This window comes from Triturus cristatus, chromosome 4_2, assembly GCF_964204655.1.
Source record: "Triturus cristatus chromosome 4_2, aTriCri1.1, whole genome shotgun sequence".
NCBI lineage: Eukaryota > Metazoa > Chordata > Amphibia > Caudata > Salamandridae > Triturus > Triturus cristatus.
Window position 1 is genome coordinate 544,231,259 of NC_140586.1, and position 27,693 is coordinate 544,258,951.

The 27,693-nt window shown below is 42.9% G+C and overlaps 1 protein-coding gene across 8 annotated transcripts in view; it reads right to left on the reverse strand.

Moving 5' to 3' along the window:
- The window catches only part of ZNF644 (zinc finger protein 644), a 580,031-nt gene that overhangs the window by 247,109 nt on the left and 305,229 nt on the right, over positions 1 to 27,693 (reverse strand). For all 8 annotated transcript variants that reach the window (XM_085602161.1, XM_085602154.1, XM_085602162.1 and 5 more), the window contains one exon: positions 4,103 to 7,110. In XM_085602161.1, the coding sequence (XP_085458287.1) occupies positions 4,103 to 7,094 (2,992 nt within the window). In that variant the 5' untranslated portion in view covers positions 7,095 to 7,110. The remainder of the gene's footprint in view (positions 1 to 4,102; positions 7,111 to 27,693) is intronic.

The window sequence follows — 27,693 nt, forward strand, 5'->3', positions numbered from 1 at the left end:
TCTGGGCTTGATATTTGACAATCAGCTGAATTTTTCAGCTCATGTCAATAGCCTGGCATCCTCCTGTTCCTTCATCATTAGGACTTTGCGTAAGATCTTTCCTTTCATTAGCGCCGAAATGCGTAAGGTGGTAGTAGTGGGACTAGTCTTATCTAGGCTGGACTATTGCAACGTTTTACTGCTAGGGACAAACAAAACGCTGGTAGGAAGGTTGCAGACTCTCCAAAACGCAGCGGCAAGCTTATTATTGGATATTCCTAGAGATCATTCAATCTCAGGGGGAATTACTACATTACATTGGCTCCCTGTCCATTTGCGTATAGATTTCAAAGCTATCTGCCTGATACATAAAGCTGTCTTTGGAGATGGTGGTAGGGACGTCCAGAAGCTGGTCACTCCTTATACTACAGGCTGGGGGCTGAGATCCAGCACTCAGTCTCATCAAAATCAATCGGATTAGGAAAGCCAGATGGGGTGGCAGAGCTTTCTCGGTTCGGGCCGCAGGGCTCTGGAACAGGTTCCCCCATGCCTTAAAATCAATACATAATCATTTAGCTTTTAGAAAAATGCTAAAGACACGGCTCTTTCGAGAGATTAGTATTTGAGGAACACATTTCCCTTTGTGTGGTACTAGCGCCAAGACGCTTCGGCATTCGTTGCGCTATATAAATACATATCCTATCCTATGAGGGGTGAAACCCCGAAACCGGTCCTAGGATGCTTGATTCTGGTCCAGGAAAGACATGGCTTGGCAGTTCGGGCTGGACTGTTCCCATGAGGCACAGGGTCAAGACTGATTTGCATATGGCCATGTCTGAAGTGGGGTGGCGTGGTGAGCAAAATAACGATGGATTAAACCCAGATCTGTGACTGGGGGTGAATGTTTTGCCAATGTGCAACATTCCGTCCATCATCTTGTGTGTTTTGCGGTTCGCCCTATGTAGGAAGGGTATGCCCAGACGTGGGTCCCGTGCTCACTACGCCACTGGAGTCAAGCTATCCTGGCTGAAGAGGGGTGAAACCCCGAAATCGGTCCTAGGATGCTTGATTCCAGTCCAGGGAAGACATGGCTTGGCAGTTCGGGCTGGACTGTTCCCATGAGGCACAGGGTCAAGACTGATTTGCATATGGCCATGTCTGAACTGGGGTGGCGTGGTGAGCAAAATAACGATGGATTAAACCCAGATCTGTAACTGGGGGTGAATGTTTTGCCAATGTGCAACATTCCGTCCATCATCTTGTGTGTTTTGTTGTAATTATACTGTGGCACTCCCAATTCGACGACGGGGAATGAGTCAAGTATGTGAATCTATGATAGATCCAGTACCGGAGAATATAGTTTACGCCCAAGCAAAAAGCTCTAGAAATCTGTGGCAGACCCATTACTAGTGCCGCAGTCATCAAGAAATAGCAAGGGGCGGTTTAACTGGTTTCCTCTAACAGCAGACAGGTGTGTACATAGCAGATTAGGAGTGCCCCAACCCATCTTTAAGGGCATTTCTATTTTCTGACTCACAAGTCATGATACTGCATTCACATAACAGTGATCTATCTTTTTACTGGGGGTTATCTGACTTTACTCTAGGCACTGAAAGAGTAGTTACAAGAATGTACCATACGGTGAAGGTGGATCCATCAAAACTTAATGGAAATCATTTTTAAAAAGTAAGCAATTTGGCATCAGTGTTCCTCCTCGGAAATGTATTTTGAGGTGGGGGGGACAGGAGAGTAGTGAACAACTCATAATTTTAAATTAAACACTTGCCTTTAAAACATGTTTTAATACATTGTGCACTAATACCATGTTTACGGGTCATGGAATGAGGATGAGGTAAGAGCTATAATAAATTGAAGGTATTGAGGCTAAATTAATTTACATGTAAAGAATACAGTGATGGCCTACTGGTTGCCGCAGAATACATGACAATGGAATGAATGCCAAAGTAGATATGCAATGTAGTGACAGAGTCAAGCAAGAATAGCTAATGGAGACAAAGCCAAATGATATAACGAAACACACAACGAACATTCACATTATAATACTGAGGCTAGAAGGACAGAGTAATGAATCCTATGAGTGGTGAGGCTAGCGATGATCATCTGTGCCGGTACTCGAGCATGAGGAGGTAAAATTTGAGGATCAACTTGAAGACGAGAAGGGAGGGTTTTGCCTAGAGTTATGAGGATAGGCCTTTGCAGAAGAGTAGTCGGGGTAGATGGAAAGATCTAAACTTAAGTAGATGCATTGGTTTGTGTAGAGATCAGAGACTGTGGCGGGCTAAGAACAGTGCACATTAGGGGGTCACACAGAGGCTTTTAAACGAGGTACAGACCTCGGGAGGAATGAACTGCATTATACCCTATGTTACTGTTATAGACAGTACCCCATGCTTGGCTGACAGGTTGGCTTGGAATCCACAGGGAAAAGTGGGAAGAAGAGCATGTGTATGTATTTTCTGTAGAGGGAGAAAAGTGATGAGTACCGAAAGAAGCCAACATGCTGTATGATTCTGTCTGATTCAACATGCTCATGATCAGGGAGTTAATCAGGTAATTGGTAGATTGGAAGGTGAGATGCAGATGGATTTTACAGATATTTAGTTGCTGAACATAACTGCTGTGGATATTGTAAATTATCCCACTCATATTCTAGAAGAATAATAAAACCGGTGTTGCTACCCCACACCATTAAAACAGTATAGCTAACTGGATAAACTGCAATGTCCAAAGCAATCAGGCATGACAATGTGATGTAGTTTATCAAATATACAAATACAAAATCCACCAGGCAAGGGGAGAACAGGGAAAGTAAGGGGCTATTAATGCCATCATATACACCCAATAGACATTGATGCAGGGTTCTTGGTGTGTGGCCATCTTCCCACAGCCTAGTGGCTACTAGCCAGAGGAGTTGTTGTTTCGTAGCACTGAACACAAATGGTAGCATTATGCTGTATGAATATTTATTGGATTACAAACTAGTACTGCTACACAAAGAACAAGTATTAGCAGATAAATTGATACAAAAAATTAGGTTATGACCACATGTGAAAAATAGCAATTAACCTTATGCATTTGGATCTTTGACCGGTGGAGATTCAAACACGCAATTATAATGTGAAATCTACATTGAGAAAGTACAAAATATAATGAGAGATAAAAAAGAAAGGAAGTGCTATTAAAGCCAACATTGACATGATTATGTTGCTATGACATGAGTTTGGATACTGCTCGACTTCTTAAAATCAGAGAATTTTGAGGGCTCCTTACAGGAATGAATGGTGTCAGTATGGCAGGCTGGGGGCAGAGGAGAAGTTGGCAAACAGGAGATAGGAAAGAGTGGAGGGGGATTAAATCAGTGAGCCACTAAGTTCTAGTGATTTTAGAGACAGACATTGTTACAATTTAACAACGGCAAACTCTACAAAGTTTGTTGGCCTTCCTCAGGTTGCGAAGGAGTATTAAAATCAGCATTTGCCTCTAGAAAACCCTATGTTTTAGAAGATAAGGCAAAGTGGAGTCTGGTTAAGAGGGCACCTGTAGACATTCAAAATACCACGGGGAATCATTGAAGACCAAACACATTTTTCAGGGGTGGTCTAGTCTGCTTTAGAACAGGGGGCCATGAAATAAAGCTGGATATTTGGGGGGGGCGTCAACACGTTAAGTATTTGCATGGTTGAGAAAACAAGGACCGCCTCTCCATAACAAGTCAAGAAATAAACAAATCAAATTTAAAAAAAATTGTACTTGTGAAATAAACAATATGAATTCTCTAATAAAGATGAAATTTGGGAGCTTAAATGTTTATAACAGAAAAGTGATGGTGTTTTAGAAGGACTGGAATTTTCATAGGAAAAACGTTTTATGTATTTATTTACACAATATTAGAATAAGCAACTCCAAAAGGGCAATATGGATTATGGTGCCAGCATATGCACATATACTTATTCTATAAAAACTACTTCTTTCAAATAAACTACCTTCATTCTTGCTTGTCACAAACATGGATTAAAACCACCAATGTATTTATCTTTTGGGAAACAGACTGGTGTTGCATTAAAAAAACAATTATGTAATTGGCTAGTTTTATCATACATACCTTTTCTAATTCGTTTGATGGGTGTTCCAATTCTTTTAAAATGTTGCATTTTGTCATTTGTCGCTATCTGCTCTGGAGACACTACATGACGAGCTTCATAAGTTAATCCCGCTCTGTGCAGATGTCCACGAACATGGTTGGATAATCCAACACCAGTTTCAAAAATTGCAGGGCAATAAGGACAATTCTTTTTTTCAAGAGACAAATCTGACCAATCAAAAATTGAGTTATGGTTCGACAATGCAGCTTCTGCATTTTCCATTTGTTCACCCTCGTGTAATTCATGCAAAAATCTGTCTTCCGCATCATCATCATAATACTCAAAATAAAAATCATCTTTATTCTGAGAGCTTATGTTGGTTTCATGATCAGCATGCTGATCCTTCAATTTTGTTTTAAACAGAGGAAGCATATTTGCATTTGATGCACTATTTTTGTAAGTTTCATCCTCAGTAACCTTCGAAGCATAATCAGATAGTTCCACATTATCCCACGAACTTTCATCCTCTGTGACATAATTATCCTTTTTTCCTGATGGGTCAACTTTTTGTAGTACAACAACTGTCATGTCATTGAGAAAATCTTGATAACTGTCTAACTCTTCTTCAGTATCTAGATTTTCTCTTTTAATATTCTTGATATTTTGAATAGATACACGTCGATCTTTAGAAAAATCTGTCTTTTTTGCATTAATATTATAAGAATCTAGAATAATACCATTATTTTGCTTATTACCCTGTGGAGGAAATAAATGTACAGAATTTACAGGCCTCCCTTCCTCTTTTTTAAATTTCAAATCATATAGGTGACGTGGGCTTTTAGTCATACCATGCTGTTCTCGTTTATGCAAGTAGGCACTGCTCAATCTGAAATCTGATTTTTGCTTTGCATTTTGATTGAAATACCTAGGTTTTTGGTCATTTTTTATTAAAAGTGATTTATTTGGAGAAGTATGTGGAAAGTATATATCTTCCTGCGCAGTGTCCTTCCTAGTTTTTTGGAAGAATTTGTTTTGCATTTTGTGCAATTTTGTAAAACTGCTGAGTTGGGAAGCTGTTCCAAATGGTCTTTTGAGATCTTGTTTTAAAACAGAATTCTTTGGAAATGCAGTCTGTTTCATAAACTGCTTAGCCTGGTTCTCGAAATCTAAGAGCTCGCTGGTTATGTCACTTTCTCTGTTCTCCAGAATAACATGATTGTTATATTGATCCATACTTGATGCAGGATGCAAGTATTCCATGTGTTTTTTTAAAATACTTCTTGCATATGTAGTAAAAGGACAAAGCCTGCATATAAATGCAGGAGTCGTTTTAGACGGCTGCAAAAACGTTGACTTTTCTAAAAGCTTTTTTTGAGCTTTTCTTTGGGACAATTCATTGCTGAGCACTGAACAATTTAGAGCTGTTCCATGGACAATGCTTCGATGATACCCAAGCTCATGTTCTGTTATTGCCATGAAGTTGCATTCCTCACAGCAGTAGTACTGCTTGTCCTTCTCATGGGTTTTTGCATGTTGAACAAAGGTTTTGGGACAATTAGTACCGAACACACACTGTGGGCACTGAAATCTTGCACCCCTCCCTTCGTCCTGTAGTTCTTTTAGTTCTCGAATTTCTTCCATCAATTTCTGCCTTCTTTCTTGATGAATAACCATATGTTTGAGAAGAGAATTACGATCTCGAAATGTCCTTCCACATTCCTTACACGCATAAGGTCGTGGAATATTTAGATGTCGAAAGTGACTATTACCTTCCAAATGATACATCATGTGCCTGTGCAGATGTTTTTTTTCTCGAAAATTCACATTGCATTTGGTGCATGGGTAAAAAGCGGGTTCTTGGTCACCACTGCTAGCAGAAACATAAAAGGGATGGTCACTTTCATTAAAGGTATTTAAAGGAAAATCATTAGCATGAATAAGCGATTCATCATCAATAAAATTAACAGGACTGAACATGTAGTCGTCAAAAGCATCTATCATTTCATCTGGATAACATTCTCCAGACTCATCAAATATTGGTTCAGATTTTAGTTTACTTAACGAGTAGTTTTGCAGCACATCCATCTGTTGTTCATCACTCACATTTGAACTCTCAACATCCATCAATTGCAGTTTCTCTGGACTATCATTTAAATCATTATAGGATTCCTCGGGAAAATAACGAGTAATTTTGCTAACATCCATTTTTCTCTTCCTCCGTTTTTCTGTCCTTACTGCGCACTGAATTGGAGGCGTATCTGTTGCTTCGTCATTCATAGGAAGTTGCATAACCTCCTCTTGGGGATCTTGGCGTGAACCATCATTTCCAGAAATGGAAGTGGCTGCAGCCTGAGGAACCGTTGTTGGTGACTTGTCACCTTTCTCACCTTCCTCTTTTACAAGCTCCACTTTGGTATCCTGGCTCAATATTTTTTGAGGTTTAAGTGAACTACCTGCATTCAAACTATCACCCAGATCTTTCTCACAACTAGAAAATGAATCAGAGGTAGGCAGTTTGTTTATGGAATGGGACAGGATGTCTGTATTTGGTACATCTGGTAAAGAAAATAATACTTGATTTGATATTTGTGGATGATCTGACGTAGGCTGGAAGAGTTCATGTGAATCTGTGTGCTGACCAGAGGATTGTCCAGTAGCTAATGAAACACTCTCTGCATTCACGCTCGAAGTTGGTAAAGCAGAGTGTGAAACTGGTCCATTAACAGTTCCTTTAGGTAAGGCGAGGTTTTCACTTGACACAGTCGGAGCACCAGCATGTATAAATAGAGTAGATGGGATTTCGCTTAAGGCTTTTTCAGATTTGTCCCTTGGTAATTCTTCAAGCAGAGTTATGGTATGGTCTTTGTGAAATGATGTTTGACTTGCTTCAGGGTTGCTAGGTAGCATGCTATGTGGCTCAACAGGGTTGAAATCGTTGTTATCTAGAACGCTTTGTTTAGCACCAGTAATCGCAGCATTTATTTTCACTTCCTCCATGTTGTCGGTCATCATGTTAAATACATTTACTCTAAAAAGAAAGAGAAAACAGTTAGCTCATGACAGGTTTTACTTCAACAATTCGAATTTATATTTTATTTCACAAAAGGAGCAGTGGAAAATAAGGAGCACTTATTTAAAATTATTTACTTTAAAATACTTTGTGCATCAAACAAAATATGCATATGTTTCAAGTGCATAGATTACCGCAACAGCACAAGTTATTCATTCGCAACATCAATTAGGCTAAACAGCCTGGGCTGAATGTGCCCTATAACGATTACTGTAAAATGGCATAACCAGTTCAGTATCAGACAGCACATTCTGCAGAACATTTAGCTGTGAAAATCCACCTAGTAGTGGTTCAGCAATAGTGTGGGTGTGGTGGATGCATAAGGCGATACTGCAGTGCAGGAGGAGAAGGGCTGCTGAAATCTTCGCTCGATGTTGCAAGAGCAGGAGTCGAGACAATTCTCTTCCTCCTTCACAATGAGTGTCAACATGCTGGAAGGTTGCCAGTAGATGAGGATAGCATCCACTCCTTTCTACAGCAAAGGTGGAAGTCGCCCACTAAGTCTGGAACTGAGAATTTCAGAGTTCTGACTCTTAGATGGCTAGTAACAGTGCTGGTGTCTCATAAGAATAACTAGTAAGGGATCCGAGTTTGGATTTGCACATTGCTTATGACCTACAAACTGTAGTGAGGAATACATTTGTGAGGCAAAAATTAGGCCACATCCTCCACTCAGTAGATGCACCTGCAATCACATTCCTATAGGTTTTAGTCCTGTGCTACTGGACATATTAACGGTCAACTGAGAAATAAAATGTACATGCTTCTCCTGCACGGATTGTGAGCAAGTTCAGTTCCGAGGCAGTGGCCATGTCAGAAGGAATTTTCCAATGACAATACTGTTATTTGCAGCTGCCATGCCAAGATAGGTATTGACTAAGGGGTGAGGTATGCCCCGGGCTACATCCTGGAACCAACTGATCATCAGCCTCATGTTTTAACCGGGGATCCTCTCTATGAAGGATAACATTCTAGCTTAGAACATGAGCGCGCTGGGAGGTCCAAATATCTACATGCGCACTTGTCTAGTATCCCAATATTTTGACTGGCAGGTGTGTTTTCCTTCTCAAATAATAGACACAGTGAAAAGTTAACATTAACAAGAATAGTGTATAAATATGCATCTATAACTCAAGAATTTTCTAGGTAAGACCAAACAATAAGAAAGCGGCAATTAGGTATTCATTTAATTTCCCGAAGCAGAAAAGTATGTGCTTTCTATAAAGTAGAAAGTAACTAATACCGAGTCGCACTGTTTAAAGCGAGTGAGTCGTACATTTACTCAAGCTCAATCTATGAACAATCTTCCAATTATGACTGACAAAACATGCGTATGAAACACAATCTTTGAGCTCAAAATTAACAAAGCACTAATTGGAAAGGGCTATTAACTTTAATAGGTGCAGACAACATGTGCTGAACTAGCCTCCGTTTGTCTGCACCAATTACATTCAGAATTAGATCTGGCTCCCAGTTTGTATATGGATCAGGGTAAAATCCAAATGAATAAAGTGTTGCTTAACTGCATCTTTCGAAGTGGTTTAAGGTAACATCAGGAAGGATTTAGAAGTTTTAGAATAACACTCCAAATTGACTCAATGATTGATGCACAATTCTTGGAATCTTTAAAAGAGATAGTTTGCCAGCTGACAATTCCTCAGCAAATTTATCAAAGAAAACTGATACAAAGCATGTGTTGCCCTAAAGTGGTGTAGGTTTCTATACAAGGGAACCCAAGAGTCATCAGGGACCTTGGGTAAACACTGCAATGTACAACAAAAAACAAGTTACTTACCTGTACACTATGGTTCTCCAGTATTGATATCTTTCATAGATTCACATGCTTGTATATATCCCGTCGTCATGGTAGAAGTCTCACGGTAAAGGAAATAAATAGCAGTAAGAAGAAAAAACTACATAGATAAGCATAGACTTTGGTAGCCCAGTACCATCATTATGTGGACCAAATGACAGCCAATGAGATGTCAGCCCTGAGATCACAATCCCCAGCAGAGCCACCATACCTCAGATTTTCAGCCCATAGTGTGAGCCAAGGAAGTATCCAGAGATAAAAATGGTCTACCTGAGAAACGGGGTGGCGGGCAGGCCGCTTGTGAATCTATGAAATATATCAATACTGGAGAACCATAGTGTACAGGTAAGTAACTTGTTTTTTCTCCAGTATTGAATGTTTTATAGATTCACATGCTTGTATCAGAATAGAGAGCAGTACTCATACAAGGAAGCGTTTCCAGGATATAACCCTTTTTTCCTAATGCTCTGCTTCCTCATTGCGCGGCGAATATACCCTCTGGAAAGATATAAAAAACAAAGACGCATTAGTGAGTACTATCCAATGTAACATTTAAGAAAACATTAACAAGAAAAAACTGCATTTTTTAGAAATTGTAAGGAAAATACCTTAATGAAACAGGTGACGTAGTACGGCTTGTCCCACTGCTTAATCTGCTTTCCAAGCTGTGTCCAGACAGAAGTGCCTGGTAAACATGTGGATATTCGTCCACGTTGCTGCTCTGCAAATATCCAGGAGCGATACTCCCGCAAACTATGTGCCTGAAGTCGCCACTTTTCTGGTTGAGTGAGCTCGAACTGTTGAGTGTAAAGGACTTCCAGCTTTCTTATGGCATAAAGTAATGGCTGAGGTTATCCATCTGGATATGCTAGTCCTTGACAGAGCCAAACCTTTCCTGGGACCAGCAAACACTATTGACAGTTGATTTGTCTTTCTAAAGGACTTTGTTCTGTCAATATAACATTTTAAACACCTCTTGATATCCAATGAGTGCAAAGATTTTTCCGCTGCAGAAGATGGGTCTTTAAAATATGTGGGCAGAACAAATAGGCTCATTGAGGTGAAAATCCGAAGGGACTTTCAAAATTAATTTAGGATTCGTTCTTAGGATCACCTTGTCTGTTTTGAACTGAAGAAACGGCTCTGTGATGGAAAAAGCCTGAATCTCACTGACCCTTCTGGCCAGGAGTAAAGCCACCTTCCAAGTTACAAACTGCAGCTCAGCTTTGTGAATTGGTTCGAAAGGTGGTTTCATGAGCTGTGCCAGGACTGTGTTAAGTTGCCTCGGCAATGATGGATGTTTAATTGGAGGGAAACCTCTGAATAAGCCTTTCAAGAATTCCTTCATCACTCTCTGAGACCAAAGAGATGGATGATTCGGTCTTCTGTGATATCTTGAAATGGCAGCAAGATGCACTTTGACAGATGCGTGAGAAAGGTAAGGAAGAACTTGTTCCGGAGAAGAGTGCAAGGGATGAAGAGATTGTGTCGAACACCTTTGGCAAAATCTTTTCCACTTTGCCACATAAGTGTTATTTGTGGAAATTGCACGAGAGTGAGAGAGGATATCTCGGCATTCTTGGGGAATATTTAAGGACAGAAATTCGTGTTCATGAGGTTCCATGCCGACAAGTCCAGCGAGGCCAACTGGGGATGAAGAACTTGCCCCCTGTTCATGGAAATTAGATTTGGAACTAGAGGAAACTGCACTCTGGGAGTCACTGACAGCTGAAGGAGATCCGTGAACCAGAATTGTCTCGGCCATGCGGGGCTATCAGAATTAAGTGACAGTTCCGATCTAATTTTCCTGAGTACCTGTGGGATCAGTGGGAATGAGGGAAATGCATATGTGAACATTCCTGTCCAACGGAGCTGAAGAGCATTCCCCCAAGATCCTGGCTGAGGGAATCTGCTTGCGAACTGTTGGCATTTTTTGTTGTTTTGATTGACAAACAGGTCCAGAGCTGGAGTGCCCCATAAGTGAAATACTAGACTGAGTTGATCCTGATCCAGGTCCCATTCGCGACAAATGCCTCCTGATCTGCTTAGCGAATCTGCTCTTCAATTGTGAATTTCGGGGACATGTTGAACTTGCAAAGAGATATTGTGCACTAGAAGCCATTTCCAAATTTCTTGAGCTTGCGCCAATAGGGGCTTTGATCTTGTTCCCCCTTGTTTTATTAGATAAAACATTGTTGCTGTGCTGTCTGTTCTGACTAGGCCTGGTGAATCGTGAATCCTGGGGAGAAAGGCCTGGAGACCCAAGAACACTGCTTTTAGCTCCAATAAGTTGACGTGCAATTGAGCCTCTTGTTTGCTCCAATGTCCTTGAATTTCCAGGTCTTGGAGGTGAGCTCGACATCCTTGCAGGGAGGCGTCTGTTGTCATTATATAACTGGGATATAGGGTCTCGAAGAGCAGACCTTCTGATAAGTTCTCTCTTATTCCCCACCAGGACAATGCTTTCTTTATCTGAGGATTGATGAGGATCCCATCCTCGAAGGAACCTTGATGTTGCACCCATTGAAGGTCGAGAAGTTCTTGAAGAGGCCGCATGTGGAGCCGGATATTCAGAAATAAGGGGATGCAGGATGACATCATCCCCAACAATGATTTGAATATACTTACTGAAGTGGACTTTCTTTTGTTTAGTTGTGAAGTCAGCTTCAAAAATCTTCTGGATCCGTTCTTCTGAAGGGTACGCTTTTGCTTCGGTTGTTCATAGTAAGGCTCCTAGAAATTGAAGAGACTGGGACAGAATTAGAAGAGATTTGTCCACGTTTATTCGTAAACCCAGCGAGTGAAAGAGATTCATGCCACATTCCAAGGATTCTTGAGTGCCTTGATACGATGCGCCCTTTATTAACCAATCGTCCAGATATGTATATATCTGATGACCCTGCTGCCTCAGATAAGCTGCTACCGGCGCCATGCATTTCGTGAACACTCTTGGCTCAGATCGGGGACAGAAGAGTAACACTCTGAATTGGTAGTGGCGTCCTGCCACCGCGAATCTGAGATACCATCTGTGTTTGACAAGGATTGGAATATGGAAGTATGCATCTAATAGATCTAAAGAGGTCATATATTCCCCTCTGCTCAGCACCATCAACATTTCTTGAAGAGATAACATACAGAAAGATTGTTTTCTGATGAATTTGTTTAAGCCTCTGAGATCCATTACCTGCCTCCATTTGGTCGATTGCTTTTTCCGTATCAGGAAAAAATTTGAGTAGAATCCTTCCCTCGCTGTTGAAGAGGGACCTCCTCTATTGCTCCTTTCACAAGGAGAGGCAGAATTTCCGCCTTGAGGGCCGAGAGATGTTGCTGTTTTCTGTGAATGGGAGGTCGGTCTGGAGGTTTGTAGAGGAACTCAAGAGTGTGACCCTGATGAATTATGTCAAGCACCCATCTGTCCGATGTTATAGATAGCCATTGGTGGTAACAGGGAGAGAGATAATAGGTCTGATGGAGGTCGTGGAAAAACAAGGTGGTTGGCGCCTTGGAATTGTCACTGTCTCCAATTGGAGTCCTGTAATTGTCCTCTTGCAGATGGCTTCTGCCTGGACTGTTGTTGATCAGAAATATTTGAGGACCGAAATTGCTGAGCGTTTGAAAACTGTCGGTACCCTTGCTGATGGTACGGCTGGTACCTATTAGATTGATAGGCAGATCTCTGCTGATAGTGTCCTCTTGATCCTCTGCCTTTAAAGGACTGAATCTGTTCTGCTGCAGAGAACCTAACGCCCTCCTCATAGATGTATCCGACTTAATGCCCTGCAGGTATCGTCATCGTGCTTGCCAAATAGATTTTCTCCGAAGGGCATGTCGACTATCTTGGCCTGCACTTCCGGCCTGAACAAGGTAGCTTTTAGCCATCCCTGCTTGAGAAGCGCTATGGCTCCTGTCATTTGTCTGAAAGCCACTGCTGATATTTCCATGGCTATGTCTATGGATTCTGAGGCTGCTCTGGCCCCGTCCTGTAGTATTAGTGTAGCCTCTTCCTTCTTGTCCTCCGGAAGATGTGATAATAGAGGAGCCATATCCGACCACATTTGCCTGTTAAAGCGGCTTATTATGGCGAGCGCATTTGATGCTTTAATAGACGCTGCTGCCATGACCGCAAAGCATTTTCCTGCTCCATACAGATTTCTCCCTTCTTTGTCGGAAGGAGCTGTACATGTAGTCACTGGATTTTTCGATCTTCTTTGTGCTGCCTGCATCACCAGAGATTCTGGTCATGGATGACCAATAAGGCATGCCGGAGAAAATTCGGGAGCTCGATACTTCTTTTCTATTCTGGGTACCAAGGCTGCGACGGAGGCTGGATTCTTCATAATTTTCAATCCTTCCTCCCATATAAAATTTACCATGGGGATTGTTCTTATTGATTTTCTAGAAGATTCTTTGAAATCATATAGGAAACAATCGGTTTCCTTAACCGGAAGAGGAAGATCGAACCGCTTAGAAGCTGTTTCCATGAGCTTATGGAATCTTCCGATGTCCTCTGGTGGAGAGATTGCCGGAGAGGGTGCCGGCGATGGAGAAGATGGGATAATGTAACGGTCCCATTCGTCGCCCACAGGATCGTCCTGAATCATCCTCAAGTTGGTCTACAACCTCGCTGTCAACTAAGTCATTCCTGATGGTAATGACCTTTGGAGAGCGCACCTTTTGCACTGGAGGCGAAGGTTGCACAATCGGAGCCTGTATGACAGGTTGCGGCTTACTTGAAGTGTCCAAGGAAGAGTCATTAGCTTCAGGGAAGCGACAACAGTAATCGGTGAGCTTGTGTCTGAGATCAGATACTAGTGAAAGTGGCATGAACACAGACTCTTCTCTGATACTAGGGGCGTTATCCTCTTCCTCCTCGTAGTCTTAAGATTGTTTATAGGATTCGTATCTTTTCGAGCTGGATACAGGGCGATCTTTAAAAGAGAAATCCTCCTGTACTACCTGATATTCCTCCCTGTCTGTGTCCTGACTCTTAATTTTCAGCTGGGAGGGACTGTGTGCGACCCCATATGGGCTTTCCTCTTCTGACTCCAGCACTTTAAGAAGATTTCACAAAGGAAGCGGAGACATTTTTGTCCAGGAAGTAAATTCTGAATTGCCTGTTCTTTCTGTCGACCCGTCGACGGTGGAAACCTCTAAATAGAGATAGTCGTCAGCGATCTTGAACTTGGTGATTTAAAAGTTGTTGTCGACCGGCGCTCTGTCGACGAAACGGACGGTGGCAATTGAATAGTCGTCAACGGCTTCGTCTCAGTCGTCAGCGGCCCAACCGTCGAGGTGTTGTCTTAGTAATCGCCGTTGATGAGGCGGTCGTCGTTGTAACGGTTGTCGTTGACACTGTCGAAGTGGTCGATGCCTTCGTAGGCGTAATAGTCATAGACACTCTAATCTTCGGCGACGGATCCAACGATGGAGCCCTCGTCTCTGAGGACTTTTTGAGAGGAGTATGAGGCACTGACGAGGAAGAGGACTCCTTGTCCTTAGATTTACTGATTTTTTGTTTTTTCAAATCAGATTTTGCCTCAGAAGATTCTCCTTTGCGTTTTGAAGAGGAGTGAGCCTTAGAATCATCCTCAGAGTCAGATCCTGAGGTGGCCTTTTTCTTTTGGAGCCACAACAACAAACATGCCTCTCTATCTTTAAGTGTCTTTGCCGAAAATGTTCTACAATGTTTGCACTCCTTAGGGACGTGCATAGGATGAAGGCAGTATATAAAATCTTTGTGGGGGTCCTCAGAGACGAGCCTGGCTTTCCCAAAAGATCTGCAACGTCTGAACAGCCTATTCTTAGAGCTTTCAGACATTTTGAAATAAACTGATGAAAGACAATACCTCAGTTCCAGAAGGAAATGCTGTGAAAGTCAGGTCAAAAGTTCACTCAGGGGAACAAACTAAGCAAAGCTCAGGGAGACTCCTCACACGACAGCAGTTGGTAATCTGAGGTACGATGGCTCTGCTGGGGATTGTGATCTCAGGGCTGGCGTCTTATTGGCTGTCATTTGGTCCACATAATGATGGTGCTGGGCTACCAAAGTCTATGCTCATCTATGGTTTCTATGCAGTTTTTTCTTCTTATTGCAATTTTTTCCTTTACCGTGAGACTCCCACCATGACGACGGGAAAGATACAAGCATGTGAATCTATGAAAGATTCAATACTAGAGAATGGCCCCTAGACATATGACTGCAACAAAGCTATCAACCAAATGGTCATTTATTCCAAACAATAAATCAAGAATTATTTTTTTTTGTTTTTGTTTTAAAGCATTGTATAAAGGCACAGTGGGTGAGAGTGTAAAACGTGCTTGGTGCTTTCTCATCGGGAATACAAACATGTGACAATAGTGATCATAAGTGCGTATCTAAAGGTCGAAGAAGAACAATTGTTACTTACCTGTAAACAGGTGGTTCTCCAGTATTGGTGTCTTTCATAGATTCACATGCTTGAATATTCCCCGTCGTCGAAGTGGGAGTCCCACGGTAAATAATATAGCAATATATACAGCCATAATATATATATATATATATATATATATATATACATATACATAAGTAATCATATAAAACAGAGATATAAGTAAGTAATAACATCAAGAATGTCCCTATATGAAATTTCCATAGAGATACATGGAAAGAGAAAAAAGACATTCGTAGTCTATCTCTGTCATTATGTTAGTCCGAACTCCGGCCAATCAGGCGCCAGCTCCTCTCTAGAACCTTCTCCTCAGAGCTCCTCACCTCAGATTTTCGTAGCACCATAGTGACTTAGAGTGTATGAGGAGAAGAGAGCCTCTGAAGGGAGGAGGGAGGGTCGCATGTGAATCTATGAAAGACACCAATACTGGAGAACCACCTGTTTACAGGTAAGTAACAATTGTTCTTCTCCAGTATTGGGGTGTCTTTCATAGATTCACATGCTTGAATATAGAATAGCTAGCAGTAACAATATCATTGTTTCCATGATCACACAGCTTCGAAATTGTAATGACAATCAATCTTCTTATGCATATGACAGTACTGAATAACTGTAACAGTATAAATGCATCATTATGTCAATTATAAATGGAAACAATATGGAGGAGGGAAGGAAGAGGCTCATCTTATTTAAAAAGATTGCGAAGCACTGCCTGCCCAACTGCAGCATCCTCCTTGTTTAAAGTTGTCAAGCAATAGTGTCTTGTAAACGTGTGTCTGCTCGACCACGTAGCTGCTCTGCAGCTCTGATGCAAAGGCACTCCAGCAAATAAAGCAGTTGAGGAAGACATTGCTCTGGTGGAGTGAGCCCTCACTGGTGACTGCAATGGCGTGTTTGCCTTTTGATGGCAGAAGACGATGGCAGCTGAAACTTAACGTGCAATAGTTGGTTTCGTCACTGGACGACCTTTGTGAAAGCGTCCATAAACTATGAATAGTTGATCAATCCTTCGTAAAGCAGCCGTTCTGCTGATGTAGAATGTTAAACCTAGTTTCACATCCAGGGAATGTAATCTCTGCTCCGTAGGAGTTTGCGGATAGCAAAGAAAGTTCTTAAAATCACTGGTTCGTTAATATGACAGTCTGAAGGCACCTTCAGCAAGAAATTTGGATCTGTACGCAATACTACAGAATCTGGTTTGAACTGTAGGAAAAAGGTGGATTTATTGTAAATGCATGAATGTCACGGACGCGACGTGAAGACGTTAGCGCCCGAAGAAAAGCCACCTTCCATGTTAGATACTACAACTCGACCTTGTGAATCGGTTCGTACGGTGGTCTCATTAGTTGAGCCAATACGATGTTCAGATGCCACAATGGAGGAGATTTGCAAAATAACCCCTAGACGAATTGATGGATAATCCTTGAAGAAACAAAAGGGAAGTTGAACCATCCTGACGGAAACGGAAAATTGCCGCCAGAAAAAACCCTAAAGGTTGCATGAGAGAACCCGGAGTTACCTAAATGCAAGAAGAACGGTAACAATTGTTCTGGTGTGGAGTGAAAACGGGTGCACCCCATTAGATGCACACCAGTGGGGAACACTTTTCCACTTTAATTTGTACGTTTTCACCGTAGAAGGAGCCCTCGCCTGAGCTAAAATGTCTCTACAGTCCTGTGGAGTATCCAAATGGGCAAATTCACAGTGCTCAGGTTCCAAGCTGATAAGCTCAGTGAGGAGGGATTCGGATGACCAATTTTCCCCTTGTCCGTCGTGAGTAGATCTGCACGAGGCTGTAGAATGATTGGTTCGGATTGAGACAGTAGGAGTAGTTCTGAGAACCATGCCTGCCGAGGCCAACGGGGGGCTATAGAAGTAGATGGCAAGGTTGCCTCCGCATCTACCACAGAAACTCGAGGTATGAGTGGGATTGGGGGAAGAAAAAACATAGTCAAACAGATCGTACCAGTCCATCAAAAGGCATTGCCCAGAGATCTTTTGTGGGGAAGCCAGCTTGCGTAATCTCGGCATTTCCGGTTCTCTAGTGTGGCAAAGAGATCCAGCTGTGGGCGACCCCATCGTTGAAATATCCTCTCTAGAGTTGGTTGATGCAACTCCCATTCATGGGTCGATGAGGAGGACCTGCTCAGGGAATGCGCCAGGATATTGGATACCCCCGGTCGATTAACTGCTGCATATCGTGATGCGATGGTTGATAGACCAATCCCAAATCGACTGAGCTAGTCGAGACAGTTTCGGAGATTTTATCCTGCCCTGCTGGTTTATATAGTGCATGCAGGTTGTATAGTCTGTCTGTATCAGGACTGATTCTCCTTGGATTAAAGGATGAAAAGCTTTGAGAGCCAGCAATATATAGCCATGAGATCCAACCTGTAGAAGTGCCAGGTTTTTTTTTTTTTTTTTTTTTTTCTTTTTTTTTTTGACATATTGACCATTTTCCTGTTATTGATAAAACCTCCAAATGAGCACCCCATCCTTCCAGAGAGGCGTCTGTTATTGTCATGTCTGGTACCATTGTCAGAAGAGAAATGCCTTCCGTTAGATTTAACGGTTGCGTCCACCACCTTTGCGCCAACTTCATCCGATCTGTGACGTTTACAACATCGTTCAAAGAACCTGTAACCTGGCGTTCTTGGACATCCAGTACTCCTTGGATGGGGCGTGTCTGTAATCTGTAATGAGGGATCAATGCAACGCATGATGACGCCATTTTCAGAAAGGACTTCACTATTCTTACAGAAACGGGTCTTTTTGATCTGATAAGGGTTACCAGTCGGAGAATTTTTTGAAGACGGTCTTGGGAGAGAAGTGCCCTTGCTGACACTGTGTCTAAAGTTGCTCCCAGAAAATCCGTGCGATGAGAAGGCAGTAGATGGGACTTTGTGGTATTTATGGAGAGCCCTAAGGCGCGAAAACACCTCCTGTCAAAGATGTGTGTGTTGTAGAAGTTGAACTTTCGATTGTGATTTTAGGAGATAGTCGTCCAGAAATGGAAAGATCTGAACACCCTGGAACGTAGGACGCTACCACAGGGGCTAGCACCCTTGTAAACCCTCGAGGGGCCGAGCGCAGTCCGAATGGTAAACTTTGAACTGGAAAATCCCCTCGACCCACTCGAAAACGAAGAAATTTCCGATGTTGTCGTAGTATGGAGATATGTAAATATGCATCTTGGAGGTCGATTGTTTCCATGAAATCTCCTTGTGAAAATAATCGCAAGATCTCTACATGCGTTCGCCTACGAAAAGAATGTTTCTTTAGATACCTGCTGAGAGCCCTCAGATCTAGAATGGGCTTCCATTCCCCCTTCCTTTTGGTGATAAGGAAGAATCGGGAATAAATCCTTTCCCTCTTTTGAAATCTTGGTACTACTCCTATGGCTCCCTTGTGTTATAGAAATTGAACTTGTTGTAACAGTTCTTTGATATGAGCCGGTGGCAGTCCGGTAGGTGGTGTGGGTGGAGGGAATTCGATGAACTCCAAAGTGTGACCTCTTGCTATAATTTCCAAAACCCAACGGTTCCTTGTATGGAGGACCATTGAAAATAGTACCGATAGATTCGATCTCCAATTTTCTGGGACTGATGGAAGTCATGTCTCTTAGGAGTGTAACCCTTGTAAGAGGATTTTCCTCTGTAAGTCTTGGAAGACTGCTGTCAAGAAGTTTGCTGTTGGTTAGAGGAATATCGGTTTGAACCCTGGTTATAAGGTCGATATTGATTGATTCCTCTTCGAAAATAGAGGAGGTGCCGCGTCCGCGTGCACCCCGAAAGGGTTGTTATCAAAATTGCAATGTGCCCAGAGAGCGAGCAGTATCTGTATCTTTCTTTATCGATTGGAGAGCTTCATCCACCTGATCTCCGAATAAAACCTCTTCTTCGTCATATGCCATGGTCTTTGACGGTTCCGGCAGTTGCTCAACTAGTGTTGACATATCCGCCCATACTTGACGGTCCTAACGACCCAGGATGGCCAAAGCAAGCTCTCACCATGGTGGAAGCCATCTAAGAGAATTTTCACCCTATGGCATCCAAACGATATCCACCACAATCAGGTGGTGCAGTGATCGTAGATGCAGGGTTTCTAGCCCGGCGTTGCTCTGCCTGTGTGACTACAGAATCTGGCTTCGCTTGACCAGTGAGGCACGCTGGTGCTCCTAATGGTGATTTGTACCTTTTTCTCCAATCTAGGCACCCGTGCTGGAAGACTATGAGGCCTCCATAATCTTTTTGCCTTCCTCCCCAATAAATTCGATTATAGGGATTGTATGTGTTTAACAGGCTGATCTTTGAAATCGTACAGGAAATAATCCTTCGTTAATTTGAACGTTAGTGCTGTCCTATCCCTTAACTGGTGGAACTTGCATATCAACAGGTGGTGAGTCACCAGGTAGCACCGGAGAGGGAGATGGTGTTTGGGCATGATAGTTATCCCACTCCGCCATACCATCATCATCATCATCAGCATCGCCACCATCATCGAGAATCTCACCATCCTCCCTGTCCTGAGGAATTTCTTCTTCTTCTTCAGTATCATGAGGAGGTACTGTCCGAGTTGAAGAATGTCTCAGCGGTACTGTAGGTATTACCACAGAAAGTATTGGAGCCGGTACCGGTTCCGATATAGTTGTTGGCACCACTGGAGTAAGCGGAACCACAGACACTTGTGGTGATAAAGGAAAAACCGCCGATTATAGTTGTCACAACCGATTCAGCTAAACCTTCTTCTGAATCTTGATCTGAGTCAGTGGTAAAACAATGGTTAAGGAAGGCGGGAATCCTCCACCGATATAACCTCACCCGACCTTTCTTGTCAAGTACTCGGTGGTAATGGTAATAAAGGAACAGCAGCAAAGGACGAAGTAGTCGCTGTATATGTCGAAGAGATTTGGATTTTTAATGACCTCTGTGCAGAAGTCGTCTTTTTTAAACCCTTATTTTTACCGATGAGACTGCAGTCGACGGGCTCTGAGGCATAGAAGGCTATTGAAGAGATCTTTGTAGACGGAATCGTCTACGGAACCATCGTCGACGGAAACCACCATCGAAAGATTCATTGCCGATGGAACCATCGTCGACGGAACCATCGTCGACGGAACCACCGTAGACGGAACCACCGTAGACGGAACCACCGTAGACGGAATCACCGTAGACGGAATCACCGTAGACGGAATTATCGTCGACGGAGCCATCGTCGACGGAGCCATCGTCGACGGAATCACCGTAGACGGAACCACCGTCGACGGAGCCATCGTCGACGGAGCCACCGTAGACGGAGCCACCGTAGACGGAGCCATCGTAGACGGAGCCATCGTAGACGGAGCCATCGTAGACGGAGCCATCGTAGACGGAGCCATCGTCGACGGAGCCATCGTCGACGGAGCCATCGTCGACGGAATCACCGTCGACGGAGCCACCGTCGACGGAGCCACCGTCGACGGAGCCACCGTCGACGGAGCCATCGTCGACGGAGCCATCGTAGACGGAGCCATCGTCGACGGAGCCACCGTAGACGGAGCCACCGTAGACGGAGCCACCGTAGACGGAGCCACCGTAGACGGAGCCACCGTAGACGGAGCCACCGTAGACGGAGCCACCGTAGACGGAGCCACCGTAGACGGAGCCACCGTAGACGGAGCCATCGTAGACGGAGCCATCGTAGACGGAGCCATCGTAGACGGAGCCATCGTAGACGGAGCCATCGTAGACGGAGCCATCGTAGACGGAGCCATCGTAGACGATGAAGCCATCTTTGAAAAAACTGGAAAGTTGAAAACCTCACTAGCCTGAGAACTATGTCTCGTGGGCGACACAGCAGTATTCAAAGAAGAAGAAGTGGCAGATGTCATAGTCAGAGACATTTTCTTCTTTTAAGGAATGAGTAGGTAACTCCTGTACACTACTGCGTTTTGAGGCTGTGTGGGAACGGCCAGAAGTAAAGTTTTCTACCTCAGAAAATTACTTCATATTTATCCTTAAGTCTCTGGAGCCACAACAAGAGACGGCCTTCCCTGTCTTTCAGAGTTTTTGTAGAAAAAATTCTACAGAATTTATATTCACCCACTTCATGGTAGGGTAAAGACAGTAAATACACTTACTGTGTGGATCTTCTGAGAATAACGTAGCTTTCCACAAAAGAACAAGGTCTAAACAAAGACTTCTTACTTGAAGTCATCCTGAAGAGAAAAAACTGAGCAGAGCTCAGGGAGACTCCCTTTCACACGACGTGCGGTAGAAAATCTGAGGTGAGGAGCTCTGAGGAGAAGGTTCTAGAGAGGAGCTGGCGCCTGATTGGCCGGAGTTTGGACTAACATAATGACAGAGATAGACTACGAATGTCTTTTTTCTCTTTCCATGTATCTCTATGGAAATTTCATATAGGGACATTCTTGATGTTATTACTTACTTATATCTCTGTTTTATATGATTACTTATGTATATGTATATATATATATATTATGGCTGTATATATTGCTATATTATTTACCGTGGGACTCCCACTCCGACGACGGGGAATATTCAAGCATGTGAATCTATGAAAGACACCCCAATACTGGAGAACTCCAGGCTATCCTATAGGTCGATGTCCCACTTGACCCAAAATATATCCTCCTGGGGATAGTACCGGAGATTGACGTTCTGAGGAATAATCTCCTGTCCTGTAATCTGGGTTTGATTGTGGTGAAGAGGGATGTGGCAAAATACTGGGGAGTGCAGAAGGTCCCCACTCTGCATGAATGCAAGTCAGGTATTGACATGTACATGGCTTCTGAACGTTTCACATATAAAAGCAGGGGAGGTCCCCAGAAATTTATAAACAAATGGGGTCCCTGCTTGCAGTATTATGACTGGGGGCCTGAGACAGAAGAGGCTGGTAACCTGGAACTGGGAATTGCAGATGGTGTGCCCGGGGAGTCTTGATGGAATGGCACTTTCAGTAGAATACCCTATACTGCTTGGTTTGCCTTGAAGCTGGACACTCTGTGTTGTGGTCTGGGATGGGTGTCGTGGGAGATTTTTTCCCCCTCCTGATACTTTATTGATTTTGATATGTTGGACGTTGCTCGCTACTTTAACATATACCGCTGAAAGCATTGATTTGGATGCTCTATGATATTTGTTGTTTCAAAAACTCAAATAAAAATATTTTTATTTAAATTGTATATCTAAAAACAAGAATAGCACAGCTTGTTCTTAGCTAACCAATAATATACATAAGGGTTCGCAATTTCAGATGACGGTTCGATCCCTAAGGAGAGAACTGGATAATCATCAGGGCTCTAGATACAAGCCCAGTTATCATCATGAGTCTCAGGCTCTTTTATAGCTAGAGTCCTGATGATGACCACAGACCCTTATCTTCATTGCTGATTAGCCAAGAACGGCCATGCTATACTGGTTTGTAGATACACACTCATTATTGTAACGTGTGTATATCACAGAGGAGAAAGCACCAAGCATGCTTTTCACTTACACCTACTGCGCCATTGGACAACGCTTTTATAAAAAAAACATGTTCATTATTGTTTGGAATAAATGATCATTTGGTTGGTAGCACTGTTGCATTCATATGTCTAGAAGCCATTATTTTGCATTACTAAAGTGGTGTAGAGCACACCAAGGTGGTATAACTCCTTAACAATAGTAGCTTAGATGTAGATTAGAAAGGAGCCACACTTTCTTGAAATGGAAAAGAGACTATTTAAGTAGAACATCATAGCGTTGCCTTGCGGATTTTATCATTACAGAGTTCTCAGTAAGAACATCTCAAGTTGAGGAGTGCAAATCCTCCATGTCTAAGTGGTAATCCTAGCAATTTAACTGCCAGACTAACTCCTTAATTTGACCAAACGACAGAAAAAAGTTTTGAATACCTAAATGGGTAGTTCTTTAAACAAACACAAAGATTTGTATGTCACACACAGAAAACACAGTGCACATGTAGATTAGCAATACAAATCTTAATTCCCCTACGGTTTTATCAAGGCTTTATTAAAGATTTCATCGCATTTCTGGAAGTCAGTCATTGATAAATTAATAACCAGGGGCCAACTGGCTATAACGGTACCTGATAAATCAGTAAAGTGTACACACCATGTTTACCAGCACTGTAGCAGAGATAAATTCTAATCAGCAGAAATGTTTCACAAAAGGTGGACAGTTTCATGCAAAGTGCTGTGAAATAGTGGCGCTCAGAGAGGTCTCTTTCCGTTTGATGTGTGGTTGAACATGTGAGCTATAATGGAGCTCGGTGGGTGGAGGTAAAAGATTTCCACCTCACTGACTGCTTGGCAGAATTCAACGAGATGCAGAGAATACACACAAAGCAGAACTAAATGAGTGCATTCTAATAATCCTGTTTTCACATTTTACAAGGAACGCCAACCTGATAGTGCCAAATATTTCAAGCATAACATCTTAAAAAAAACAATTAAAAAAACTGGAAGACATAAGTACAGTTTGCAAAATAAACTGTCACTAAACATCCTTGTAACCTATCTAAAGAGGGCAGGGCATTAACTTTGGCAGATGTGAGCAGAGCAAACACTTTGATGGTAGTCTACAAATGCAGTTTCAAAGACCTTCCAAATAACTAACGGATTACACTAGCTCTGCATGCATCTACAAGTCCTTTGATTACAAAAAGTAGTTTGTTTCCTATATACAAATATAAAAAGACGCAGGTGAGTTAAAGCATCATTTGAAATGATAATCCATTGGAAGTGGATGGTTGTGCTAAGGAAGGAGACTGGGGCATAAGGGTCCTCGCCGGAATCGAAGTGACTTTCTTACAGTTGGTGTAGTGTATTCAGTGCATACATTTCAGTAGAAAAAGCATAAATCTGAGCAAGGACCACAAACTGAAATTGTTGGATCCAACCATGAAACTTAAGTAGGGTCTGTGGGTTGAGAAGGACGGGCACATGAAAACAGATGTCCTGAACACCCACCAACCTCCTCAGATAAAGGCCAATAGGGCACGGCTCAGGGACAGAATTTTTAATAGGTACAGGCCTGAGGCCTCTGTCTTCTTGGACACTGGAAAGTAAAGGGAATACAGTCCAGTTCCACTCTCTTCCAGAGGCACGACCTCTTATTGTAGTACAGGAGGCACTTCTGGGGCATACGTCTGCAAGCGCAATCTGAAGAAGGGGGTTATCTGATGGGGTGGATATAATAGGAAGGTCATGGCCCCAGAGGATCAGCTGGATGACCTAGCGATGATCTCATGCAGACACTCCTGAAGACAAAACGGGAGACCCACCTCCCCGCAGGAATATGGTGATGAAGGGGGATCAGAGGTGGCAGGGATTACACAGGAAGGAGGGGACTGGATCTGCTGCAGATACCTTATCGATCCACCCCTATCCCGTATGTAGCAATACATCTCCTGAATGGTTGATGCTGATGGGACTGCACAGCCCCGAAGAATCAAAGGCATATTTCAGTATCTATTTAGATGGTTTCCGATCATCAATCAACAGGTCTGAAAATATCTTCATGTGTTCTTGCTAAATGATAGTGCGTTTCGCCCATTTCTATAAAACATTGACAAAGGTGTCCAAAAGTCAGGTTCAATTAGCGGTGTGTATATCCAAGTTGCCAAAGGCAAAAACTTTGTGACCATATGTATCAAGTTTCTTAGCTCCATCTGAAGAGGCCTTTGTTGTTTTGAGTAAGACGTTTGAAATAACTGGTAGGTACAAAAAAAGCTTGGGTCATCCTGTACTAATTTATGGCATGTAACGATCGGTCTATGGATTTCTGGGCACGGAAAGGGTTTTGTAACTTTAGCTATTAAGTGGTGTAGGATCGCTTCATTAAAATGAAGCAATATCTCCACCAACACTGTGGAGGGTTGCAACATTTCCACTCAAAAGTTAGATTTTTCTTCTACAGATGGCAAACTAAGTTCCAAGGCTCTACCACCTTATAAACTGCTGTTAAAAGCACAATCTCTTTCAAGGCAGGGCCAGAGGGCTACGAAATGTCCCCTACTGTAGGATTGTCTAAGCCACTGGCATTTTACAAGCCTAAATAAAGGTCAGCGTCAATATTATAAGGATAAATGAGTTGATCAGCTTCTGAGTCATCATCCTCTGTTAATCTGTAGGCGTCTGAACCAAAAATCTCATCTAAACAGGCAAAACTCTGGGTATTTGGGAAAGGTTCACACAGTTGCTCATCAATTAAGTTAGCCCTGACTTTTGTTCTTGCCACACACATATTTTCACCTCTTGACTCTGTGGCCACAAGCGGAACTAGCTTCATGGGGGAAAGGGGGTGGGGCGCATTACCATTGGTTTTAAGGGAGCACAGTGCTTTGGTCAATTTAGAATTTGTTTTAGGAGTCTGGATTTTTTTTAGTCACAACATTTACATTGGAGCTGCTGAAGCTGCAAAACCCACAGGGAATGAACATTCTTGAAAAGATTTAGCGCAGCTAATCCAGAAGTTATTGGATTACGCGGGGTCTGCTGAAGGACTTGAAAACCCCGGCCTCAGCGGGTTCTCAAAGAAGTGTTTCCAAGCAGTCCCTTGAGAGGTTCCTTTTCCTTGATGAAAAAGAGGTCTCCTTTCAGTTACAAGGTTTGTGTTTTATATGGTAAGATCTCTTAGGAGAACGATCCCAGGAAGAACATTTACGTTTTAGCAAAAAAACTATTTGGCCTCTGCTCCTCGATTGCATTTGGATGCATGGAAGCAAAAGAGGCAGAGGTGGTGGCGCTGTGCCCCCAACTCTAGGGATCACATACGATCAAGATGATCCAAATGGGATATAATCTTTCTGCACCATCTAAATGGCTTAAAACTGGAGACCCTCTTAAGTGACATTTGACCTAGTCTTAAGAATTTCATTGGTGAGAATCAGAGAGAGCTCTGGAAAGCATGAATAAAGTGTGGAAAAACAGGCTGTAACTAAAGCACCCGGGTGTCATCACACCTGGAGGTACAGATCTGGCTGGAGCCTTGTGGTGCCTCCTGTGTGTGCAGATATCTTGCTGTGATTCGGTGTGATGGACAAGCTACTTACCTTCGGTAACACCTTATATGGTAGAGACCGGATCTAGTCACAGATTCCTTATCTTAGAATCCTCCCCAGGTGCCAGACTGGATCTGGAAATGTTCCCAGCAGTACCGCCGTGCATCGGCAGAGGACGTCGAAAAACTCTGTGGCAACGTCGTCTCCCAGATGGGACGTCAACAGAGTCCATATAAGCCCTCCTCCAATGCACTGATGTCTCTTTCTTGTGTGACGATGTGGCTTGGAGCTGTGCCAAAAGCTGAAAAAGACTTCTATCAACAAGTACAGAATGAAAGAACATAAATAGAATGCAAAGAGGGAATCCGGGAAACAACAGGGCCCTCAGTTCGCAGAGTGGGGAGGATGGGTGGGTCGATAAGGAATCTGCAGCTAGATCCTGTCTCTACCAGATAAGGCGTTATCAGAGGTAAGTAACCTGTCCATCTGATAGAACCAGATAGCCGCAGATTCCTTATTTTAGAGTCAAATACGCAAGCATTACCATCATCAGAGGAAGGGATGTGAACGGACCTCACCAAAGATCCCCAATAGGAAAAGGCAGTCCAAAGATAGAAAGGGACTAGACTATGGACGGAACATAAACAGCATGCTCAGCAACAGCAACACAGACAGCAAAGAAAAAGCACCCACAGAACGTCCAGGAAACTATCCTAATAAACAGAATAAAAATAAAAAAGACCTCCAATGACAGAATGATGGGGAAAAGAGAGCAATAACAATGAATGCTGAAGAGCGGTAAAAGAACCCACCCTCACATGGAGAACCTTGAAGGTATACAAAGTATTCTCCTAAGAATGTTACAGAGGCACTCACTGAGGAGAAGGAAGGAAGCAGAAGTGCAACCAAGAAGACTGAACCATTATGCGAAATTCCCTTACACACACAGTCATACAGGGTAAGCGAAAGTAAATTTACTCCACCAAAGGTAACCCACCTACTCCACCAGTGAGCGGAAGGACAAGAAGCAGGGGAACAAAGTATTCTCCAAGAACAGAGGTAACCAAGGGAGGACAGAAATAATACGTCCCACTGTCGTAGAGAAGAACTTGCAACAGGAACTGAGGTGGAGACAGAAAGAAAAGGTTGAAAAACAGCAACACATGCTGCCCAAGAGTGGAAGTGGAAGGTAGTGCCCACTATAAAACAAGCATCTGCAATCCAATAGGTCTTGCATTTGCGAGAGTTTAAGCTATTGGCATTGTAAATGGCAATGCCTTTTACTTATCTGTTTTG